Genomic DNA, 10,643 nt, shown 5'->3' with positions numbered 1-10,643 from the left:
GGAAAACAAAATACACTCAAAAATTTGAGTTTAAGCCAAGGGGTGTGACAAAATCTAAAATAACATTAAAACATGTTTTGGACTTAAACAAAACGAAAAACATTAAAATATTGAGTAAACATGTGTTTTTGGCCTAAACTTAAGCGTTTGGCACTAAAATTGGGACAGGCCTTTAGGACCCTATTCCTTGGAAAATAATGACTAAAGAACTCTCGATTACTTTTTCAAATCGACGTAAGTAACTTCCATACGGTTTTGAGAAAATTAATTCAGAAGATTCACAACCTGTCTTCTAAAACTGTTTTAAAATGAATCACCTTTTTAACATTTTTTCAACGTGTACATTGCTTAAATTTTGCATACAATGAGCTCGCGTTCAAAAACTATGGGGTTCCTATTATTTCACACAAAAATTTTATGACAAAATGATAAGCCGTTTCATTCAGTTACTTGCGACGTTTTTCTACCAGTGTAAAATCGGCTCAAGTAGTGTTTTGTTTTGATTCGTGGTTAAGTCACTTTGTCTCTCCATACAGCGGGACGGCGAAAGTATTGGTTAGATTGCGAAAGTTGAAAATCTTACTTTCGTCGTTTTGTAAATCCGAAGATTAAACGTTCTAAAAGTGAAAAATCGAGTTGGTTCAGAGCAAAACGTGTAGAATTTCGTCTGCGAAACACGTAGGATCGATAAAGTAAGTTTGTATACTATTTTGACTTGAGTCTATATGAATAAGTTTTCGAGAACTAATGAAATCTTTGTTTCTTCCCGCATAGAAAATAACAATTATCCTTAGCTTTCAAACAGTATGTTTCTTTTAACAGAAACGGTTAATTTATCCCAAATAGTTGCTATTTTGTCGAACAATATCAATCAAAAAGCTTAAAATCATTAAGAACGCTTTGCAGAGTTCTTAGCGAACGGTTACAATATGTAAAAGTGTCACCTTTTCTCAAATTATATTTTCAAATAATCGCAAGAAACATGGCAACACACGCACACACGAAAATTAAAACAATATGTTTCTTGTGTTTCACAATTTGGCAAACAGTCAAACATGTTGATATTTGTGAGCGATTCGTACTGAACATATTTAGTGCCTCGTTGATCATTTTCATCGTTGTGTCATATTTCCACAACAGTCAAAGTTTATTTTTTATTTAGTAACCGCTGATTTTCTGAAACACCTGAAACTCCGTGAAATCAAACAATCCGGCAGCGTCGAAAACGCATGGAATTCCGTGCGCCAGGTAAGTTTAAACCCGCAACTCTATCGAATAGCCACATATGCCGTAAATCCCGTCTGAAGTTCTGATACTCATCGACATTCCAGGTGGCATGGCAGCACAAAAACCCTCATGGAACCACGATCTACTGTCGGTGCCGGTATGACAACATTTCTATGGTGATCGAAGGCAATGGAAGTTCTACGATCTACGGAGTAGATTCACTTTTCATCAAGCTGATGAAAGAAAAATGCCTTTTCCGGATCTAAGACACATGGATGGCGGAGGAGTTGGGAGAAATTATAGGACTGGTGTTGGAACTGTATTTTGATATTTTCTATAAACCATCGCATGGCACTTCAGGGTAGATAAAGTGAGTTTTAGAAAACCAAATATTTTTCAATAATAAACAATTAAACAAAAATAACCTATATACACGAACCTATTACTTATTATATTGTATGACAGTGAAAGAACAGTACAGTAAGCGGTTAAAGTACCATACAAAACCGTGAATCAATCATTACACATACAGTTTTTTTTTTATTCCAATTTTATAGTTATACAGTTTTCAAACTGTTTGCATAACAGTGATTTGTACAAAAAATGGATAATATATCTAACGTTTGGTAAACTGTAAACGAAAAATTTTGTTCGCGAAAATCGTCGGTTTCAAATGGTTACATAACTTAACCGCCTATTCCTCATATTGTTATTTTCTCAGTTACCATCTATCAAACTGTAAACAAAGTTTGCGGTAGGGTAGATTTATTGTTATTTTTGATACTGTACGAAATTGTTCACATATTGTGGCAAATTGTTATGGACAAAACGGGAAACGGTATTAGTATGGTTCATGATTATGCGGGTTGTTAAAGTGTTTTGAAGCCATTTAAGACCTACTGTTAGAAATGAGTTCAAATTCATTTAAAATTTCTAATTCGATAATCATCAGTATTTAAGAGTTTTTCTTGAGCCTGGAATTTTTTTGCTAAGACCTGGAAAAAACCTGGAAATATCAGGGAATTTCATTTCAGTAAACGAGTAGACACTCTGGAACCAGAATGACCGCGCTAGCCTCCCGCATGGCAATGACAGCGGAGCACTGGCTGGTAGCGACGATTTCTGGCCGAAAACGATTATGCTGGCTGGTGCACTCAAATGAGCGGCTTCAGTTGCTGCGGCTCCGAAATGCGTGGTTCTTCGGTTCTAATGCGTGTTGTATTCGCGTCCTATTGAAAACTGAACTGAGGACGCGAATGACTCTCGAAATTTGCTCGCCGACCGTGTTCACAGTCTGACGGCAAAAAGAAGAATGAGGGAAGAAGCAGGGTGCGGTGCGCTTTTATAGTGGGAAGCGGAACCGAAAAATGTGCTTGAACGTGATTGGTTAGATAAGAAAGGGGTCAACGTTTTACGATATTTCAATAGTTTGTTGCTAATAATCAATAGTGTCCTCCATTTGGATCGACGCGTAGATAAATTTCCAATCGATTCATGGATAAATATTGAAAATCTATCGATAAATGACTGAGTTATTAGCGGTCAAAACCTGACCATTTTTCGTTACATGCTCAATTTTTCGTTTTTCTGAATTGTACCCCCATATGTTGCCGTAAGACGTTATCCAACGTCAAAATAGCCTTCTACAGAACTAGGATGAGAGATTTGTTGTTGGGGGGTGGTTTTGAATTTTGAATATGTGGAGGAAAACATTTTCCTAAACCTGAATCGGGTTGGAGTTGAAACTGTGATTCAGAACGGGTTGCGCCAGTTCCAACCTGGTTTAAAAACGTTTGTTTCAGTACTTTCAAGTTAGTTTCGTTGGCGCTCCTGTTTGGGGCGACCTGACCGGGATCACGGTCAGTTTGAGCGCGCACCTGATTTGACGTTTCCAAATGTAAACAAGCATCCCAATGCAGGGGTGGAATCGAAAAACTGTTGCAAAATCACCACGCTGATTCCCATAGGGTTGAACAAACTGTGCCGCATCTCGAATTATTTTTCAAAATGTGGTGAGTATCCATGTTTTCAAAAATTTGTAAGAAAATCAGGAGTGCATATAAACAAAATCTGAAAGCGTTAACATTCATTAAAAATTATTGCCTTTCGAAGAAAAATACAAAAACTGGGGGTTAGATCTGACGGAAATGGTCTAATAAGAACTGCACCAACGATTTTCAACCGACTACAAATATCTGTTATGTTTACTGTAATCTGGTGAAAATCACTGAGCAGTGCAGTAAATTTGACTATGTCCATAGTAGCATCCACTACAAAGCATTGTATTTCAATCCGTGACACCCACCGTACAACAGAGTGTGGTCAAAAGTATGATGCTAAACTTCTCAAATCAAGAATGTTTCCAGTCAAAAATACTACAACTCTGGTTAAATCAACAGAAGAAATTTTCTTGTGTAGTGATGTTGACTATGTTTTGGTAGAGTTAACAGATTAATGTAGTCGGTTGAAAATCGTTGGTGCAGTTCTTAATTTTACCATGGATTCAGATGTTTCTACAATAAAATTCATTTCAGTGTATACATCTGTTTGTTGTTTGATTCACAGTTCAACACCCAGATGTCGCTTCCCATTTTCGCGCACCATCGGCTGTCATTTTCCGCGGAAAGTCGCGGACAATCAAAACACGCGCACATCGACCGACGACCGTCCGCCACCAAAACGTCAAACTTCGGCAGTCGACATATTCGATCTCGAATGTCGACTCGCTTTGCGTGCTGCTTGCTAATCTAACTGCGTGATGGCCGAAGCGAAGAAGTGAAGTGAAATTTACCAAACACGGGACGGCGGTGTCGCGCTAATCAATTTTACTTCTAACGGCGGACAAATCGACGGATTGTAAACGTTTCGTTGGGTTCAGTTCCATCCGGAAGCGGTGCCCGTTCGGTTCCCAGTAAAAGTGACCCGCGGGGAAAGTGTTTTCCGTCCGGGAATTGGATTTGTGTGAGCTTACGCTATTTTGATCGGTGGTTTTTCCATACGCGGCTATCGATCGATTTTCCTTTGGGAGGCATCCTTCCAGTAAAGGAAGAATCGGGGGAAAAGAGGATTTCCCGGAAGAGTGATAGTGATTAGAAGTAGGTTTGGGATAGTGAAAAAGGTGCAAGTGCCCCGGGGGAAGAAATGTACAACGGAATCGGATTGCAAACGCCCCGCGGTTCCGGCACGAATGGCCACGTCCAGCGGAACGTAGCCTTCGTGCGGCCGGGCAAGAAGGACAACGTCAACTACCGGACGGAGGATGATCTGGCCAAGCTGGACGCCCAATCGAACCGGCAGCCCAATCAGGGCATTTTGGACCACGAACGGAAGCGCAAGATCGAGGTGAAGTGTGCCGAACTGGAGGAAGTGCTCGAGAGTCAAGGGTGAGTAGTTTGAATAGTTTCTTGTAATGAGGTAGGGTGGGAACATTGGTGTTTTTCTCAGACATTGATTTCGTCATCGAACATTGGACTATTCATGATTTTCGTTGATATTACAGGATATAAAAGCTATACATTAGAATCTTTAAGATATCAATCGATAAATAGAACGTTATAATGTGTACTTCTCGAATAAATACAGTGCCTCCTAAATCAATTCTGGAGAAAGCACTTATTTCCTGAAGTAGAGAAGTTTATTTGTTTGTTTTATTTAATATCTTTCTCGATTTTTAAGTGATATTTCAAAATAAAGCTTAAAATAGAGATGTGGAATAAATTTTTAGAGACCATTAAAACTATCTTAAGGCTGGTTTGCTACTTACAAGGAAAGGAATCGCCTATCTAGATACGTGGAAAATTTATTCCTAGAAATGGTCAAGAAAATCACATTTCTTGGATCGCAGTACGCAGTTGAGAAGAAATGTAATTTGAAATAGAGCTCTCTGTAGGAAATTTCTTGACCCATTCTGTCAAGAAATTTCTTTACTTTTTGTGAGCGAAGCACCACACTTAGCTTTAGAAACATACAGGGTGTCTACTACCTGGAAAAACCTGGAAAACCTGGAATTCTCAGGGAATTTTGATCACAATCAGGGAAATTATTTTGAGGCAGTAATTCATGATATAATATGTTCACGCCAAAGGATTTGGACGTCATAACCCAGAGCTATCATTGATTGCCAGAAAACTCTTTCATTCGAAAAAAAATTCGGCTGCGCCGCTCTCAAAATACTATATAAGTTATTCAGTGAGGATCCATTCGAGTATGAAATTTCATGAGCAACATGATCTAAATTTATTCGGTCAAGGATTAACATATCTAGGGCTGATAGCAGGTTTCTTTTTAGATACCATTTTTATAGAAGTCTCGAAAAGTCTCTATTTTTGATAGAAGGTGTCTGAAATCTCTATTTTAACCAAAATTGTCTCTAAAGTCTCTTTTTTTCCTTATCTTGCATGCAGATAACTAAGATGCAAAATTTCTTCTAGTTTTTCTCGAGAACAGCTTCAGGAAATATCCTTGTGGTTTCTCCAGAGATTTTATCAGGAATTCTTCAAGAAATTCTTTCAGCATTTTTTCATAGGATGCTTACAGGAGTTCCTTCATAATTTGCTTCAGGAAGTCCTTGAACATTTCAACGTTTCAAATTGTGACATATTACGGGTCAGTGCGCAAAATCAAGAGATTTTCAACTAAATGCATTTGTATTGCATTATTTGGCGAATGTTAACAATGCGTCACATGTTACTGCCAAAAAATAATAGTGTTGGAGCTGGAAATAAGGGTAAAATGCCCTTTTATGGACAGTAGAAAAAGGATTCAGGAATCAGGAAGGCTGTCTTAGTTATCTAAATGATCGATGGAAATGAATGTTACATAATCTGTACTAAAAATACTAATGCACTTGAAAATTCCGTTCAGTTCACAGAGCTTTTACAAACGAAATAAAAGATATCATCATTGACAAATTGAATAGCTTTGGTATTGTTGCCATCTTCATATTGTAACATTGGATATTGAAATAGTTTCAGCATGCTTTACATAATGTTTAGAAGTGTATAAATAGCTATTAAATCAGGGTTTCTCAACCGGTGGTTCGCGGACCTCTAGTGGGCCGTGATTGATTCTCGGGGGGCCGCTAAGACTTTTCAAATGTATGAGTTTTTTTCAGTATTGTTGTGTATATTTCTATTTTTTTACAAGGGGGAAATCTACAACCAGACCCCTGAAAAGGCTACTCTGGGAGTTTGGAGACATCGCATCAAGGAAGACCCACTAAAACCAACCAGAATTACATTACCCTAGGCCTCATACCCTTTTCTCACCGGAACCACCTTACGGTATTATATTTCAATCTTCGAATATTTTTGTAAACTATAATGTTTTAGATCCAAACTTTACAGAAACTGATAAAATATTTTCAATGTTTCTCTGTGAATTGGATATTTACGTTGTCTTTGCTCAAAACATCAATTACTAGTTACATGACAAATGTGTATCTATAGATATACAGTAATGTTTCTAGACATTTCAATGACATTTTCCTAAGAAGATTCACATTAATTCAATACCTATAACACGTAGAATTGATGAAGCAAACTTCATTATACAATTCTTTGGAAACCAATCAAATCCAAATGTTATAACATTTATTGACAATTTGAACTTAAATAGTTTCTCGAAGTATGAACAGAAAATTCTTGGCATGTTTTCGATTTTCTTGATGGATAACTGACAAGGTTTTCGACAATTCCTTGTGAAATGCTTTCTACGGTTTCGGTTGGGATATGAAGTCAATTATCATGTAGCCTTTGAAAGCATGTTGGCTGGATTCCTAACAAAATCTTCGAAAAATTGTTTGGTAGTAAGATCTTTGTGGATATCTGCTGAAATACTTTGGAAACACCTGATGAAATTTTGCAAATATGATTTTTAAGAAAATCTTGAACACGGATTCCTGTGAAAATTTTGGAAGAATTATTGGCAGAATAATATGAGTCTTCCCAAGAATTTCACCTCTAGACTTGTGTAGAATTTGATCTAGATCCTCCTGGAATGTTCATAAGCAAAATACTTAGTAGACTCCTGTTTTCATTGTCATTTGATTTCTACAGAGGCAATGATCCTCTGTAGTGATTTCTATCCTGTCAAAGACTGGCTTTTGTAAGTATATTTTCAATATTCTAGAGAGAACCTAAAACAAAATCTCCATTAATGATGTTTAATATCAAAGAAATCCTTCGTTTCCATAAATTTTGATTTTAAGAATCTTCATGTTCAGGGTCCGCGGAATGTTTGTAGAATTTGAAAGTGGCCGTCGCCCCAAAAAGGTTAGGAACCACTGTATTACATCGAAAACACTTTAAAATTTGTCATTAATTTGTTTCAGACATATAAAATTAGAGTATATCTTGAACCTGGAATAATTTTTATAAAACCTGAAAAAACCTGGAAATATCAGGGAATTTCATTTCGGTAAACGAGTAGACACCCTGAACAAATAATAAAATTTATTTTTATAATTAAGGTGAAGATACATCGAAGCCAAACTTCAAATTTTCAAGAGCATGGATCTGGAGAACCAAACATACGTTTGAGCTGAAAACCTAATCGATTGGTCACCACCAGCTGACCAATCGATTAAGTTTTCAGCTCAAACGAATGTTTGGTTCTCCAGATCCGTGCTCTTGAAAATTTGAAGTTTGGCTTCGATTGATCTTCACCTTAATGTTGACATTTTTGCAGCCAAGTCAATTTTTCAAAAATCTGGAAAATTTCCAAAATTTGTCTGGAAAAGTCTGGATCTCCTATGTCGCATATGGAGAACCTTACAAATTATTTACAAAACCTTACAAATTCATTACAAATTGTTGTAAAATTGGGCCTCACAAATCTGGAATATTCCAGATAAATCTGGAAGGTTGGCAACGCTCTAATTGGCAACAAAACATCTCTTGTTTAAGATTTTCTCCCCAAAAAACTATTTAAGTTTTACTATTGAGTGATTCCAAGCAACAGCACCAAAATTTGGTAAATTTTTTAATTCATTTTTTTCTATTGCGCTGAAACTTTGCACAGTTTTCCAGTTCCATCTAAATCGTCATTTTCCGATATCAAATCTTCAAGTTGAGTCACGACTAACTTTTCAAAAGGGTGTATGTGAAAATGGTTCAAAAATATTCAAAAAGCTGCACAGCAAAAACGGTTCGTTCGATTGTTAGACAACTAAAGAAACAAAGTTAGACAACTAAATAAAGATTCCAAAAATAAAATACACACAGTAAAAACAATTTTTTTTTTTGCATTAAAAAACATAATTTTTGTCACAAAAACTCAAATATCTCAAAACCCTATCGGAATACCAACGTAATTTTTTGAGGGAAAACGGTCCATTATATTAGCTATCTACCATAAAAACAAAACAACAACAAATAACAAAAAATTCAGCAACAAACTGCGGTCCTAAAAAAAATTAACAATGAAAAAAAAAAAAATTTCACTAAGTGTCAAATTTGTGAAATATTTGAAATGTCATAACTTTTTTGTTTATTGGCTTACCATCACCAAATTTTTATGGTAGATAGCTAATATAATGGACCGTTTTCCCTCAAAAAATTACGTTGGTATTCCGATAGGGTTTTGAGATATTTCTCGATTACTTTTTCAAATCGACGTAAGTAACTTCCTTACAGTTTTGAGAAAATTAATTCAGAAGAATTACAACCTGTCTTCAAAAACTGTTTTAAAATGAATCACATGTTTAACATTTTTTCGACGTGCACATTGCTTAAATTTTGCATACAATAAGCTCGCGTTCGAAAACTATGGGGTTCCTATTATTTTACACAAGAATTTTATGACAAAATTATAAGCCGTTTTATTCAGTTACTTGCGACGTTTTTCTACCAGTGTAAAATCGACTCAAGTAGTGTTTTGTTTTGATTCGTGGTTAAGTCACTTTGTCTCTCCATACAGCGGGGCGGCGAAAGTAGTGGTTAGGTTACGAAAGTTGAAAATCTTACTTTCGTCGTTTTGTAAATCTGGGAATTAAACGTTCTAAAAGTGAAAAATCGAGTTGGTTCAGAGCGAAATGTGTAGAATTTCGCGAAACACGTAGGATCGATAAAGTAAGTTTGTATACTTTTTTAACTTGAGTCTGTATGAATAAGTTTTCGAGATTTGAGTTTTTGTGACAAAAATGATGTTTTTTAATGCAAAAAAAAAAAAATTTACTGTGTGTTTTTTTTTGGAATCTTTATTTAGTTGTCTAACTTTGTTTCTTTAGTTGTCTAACAATCGAACGAACCGTTTTTGCTGTGCAGCTTTTTGAATATTTTTGAACCATTTTCACATACACCCTTTTGAAAAGTTAGTCGTGACTCAACTTGAAGATTTGATATCGGAAAATGACGATTTAGATGGAACTGAAAAACTGTGCAAAGTTTCAGATATTTTTGAAATGGTCGATCAGAATCGACCTGCATGCCTCCGTGGAATCCCTCTATTAAACTTCTAAAAGTATGAAGTTGTGTTTCTGACGATAATTAAATCGACCCCAAACATAAAAATGATACATATTGTTTTCCTCTGAGTTTCACAACTATGTACATCTACACTAGGGCACCATTGAGCGTGATAACCACTATTATCAAACTTGAAAGAAGCTCAAATTTTCCACACGATTTGGAGAAATCTAAAATCGAATATCACTTTTAACTGAGGCACCATGTAGCATCTGGCATTACGGAGCCGAATAAATTTCGAAATAATTTTCAATTTAATCTTTGCAACTTAGCTATCATTGTTAGTTAGGAGACGTACTCATCTTTGGACCACTTAGCTCGAGAAAAGCTCAGTTTGTATATGATTTTGCCATTCTACATGTTAATGTTTTGCAATGAAAAGCATTGCAATCAAAGAGATAGCAAAGTACGAATGTTTACTTGGTTGTGTAACCTACCTAACTGGAACAAAAATCTTGATCTACAAACTAAAGATTAAAATAATTATTTAAAAACTGTTAATTCCGTATCATAGGCAGTTAAAAAAAAACGGCCTACTGGACAATACAACGTTTGCCGAAACAACTAGTTGTTGGTAAACATGTGCTTGGAAGCTTTTAAAACAAATCCCTGTCAAAGTGAATTAAAAATGCCAAGAATAGAATAGCACAAGTGAGCTAAATGAGGGTATGGACCGATGCACGAGTTCACGAATTTGACGTTTGAGCGGTGCCGAATTCACTGGTTGCCATGGTCACGTAAATAACACTGCCGTGAATCGCAAGTCAGTCCCATCTGTAAAGAGTAGGCATTGAGAAAATGGGCTATGAAGTTTCCAAACTCGTTTTCCATACGAATATTCAAAAAATTCCAGAGGATTGGAACATGTTCAAATCATGATGAAAATTTCACAATTTGCTTTTCCCAACAATATCTTTCTGAGAAAAATATGAAGATGATCAAAACACGGTT

The 10,643-nt window shown here is 36.1% G+C and overlaps 1 protein-coding gene across 3 annotated transcripts in view; it reads left to right on the top strand.

Annotated features, from left to right (window-relative positions):
* The first annotated feature begins 3,926 nt into the window (after positions 1-3,926).
* The window catches only part of LOC110675582 (serine/arginine repetitive matrix protein 5), a 135,638-nt gene continuing 128,921 nt past the window's right edge, over positions 3,927-10,643 (top strand). For all 3 annotated transcript variants that reach the window (XM_021840945.1, XM_021840941.1, XM_021840942.1), the window contains exon 1: positions 3,927-4,610. In XM_021840945.1, coding sequence (XP_021696637.1) covers positions 4,369-4,610 — 242 coding nt within the window. In that variant the 5' untranslated portion in view covers positions 3,927-4,368. The remainder of the gene's footprint in view (positions 4,611-10,643) is intronic.

Source organism: Aedes aegypti, chromosome 2, assembly GCF_002204515.2.
Source record: "Aedes aegypti strain LVP_AGWG chromosome 2, AaegL5.0 Primary Assembly, whole genome shotgun sequence".
NCBI classification, from domain to species: domain Eukaryota; kingdom Metazoa; phylum Arthropoda; class Insecta; order Diptera; family Culicidae; genus Aedes; species Aedes aegypti.
This window is presented reverse-complemented; position numbering and strand designations above follow the sequence as displayed.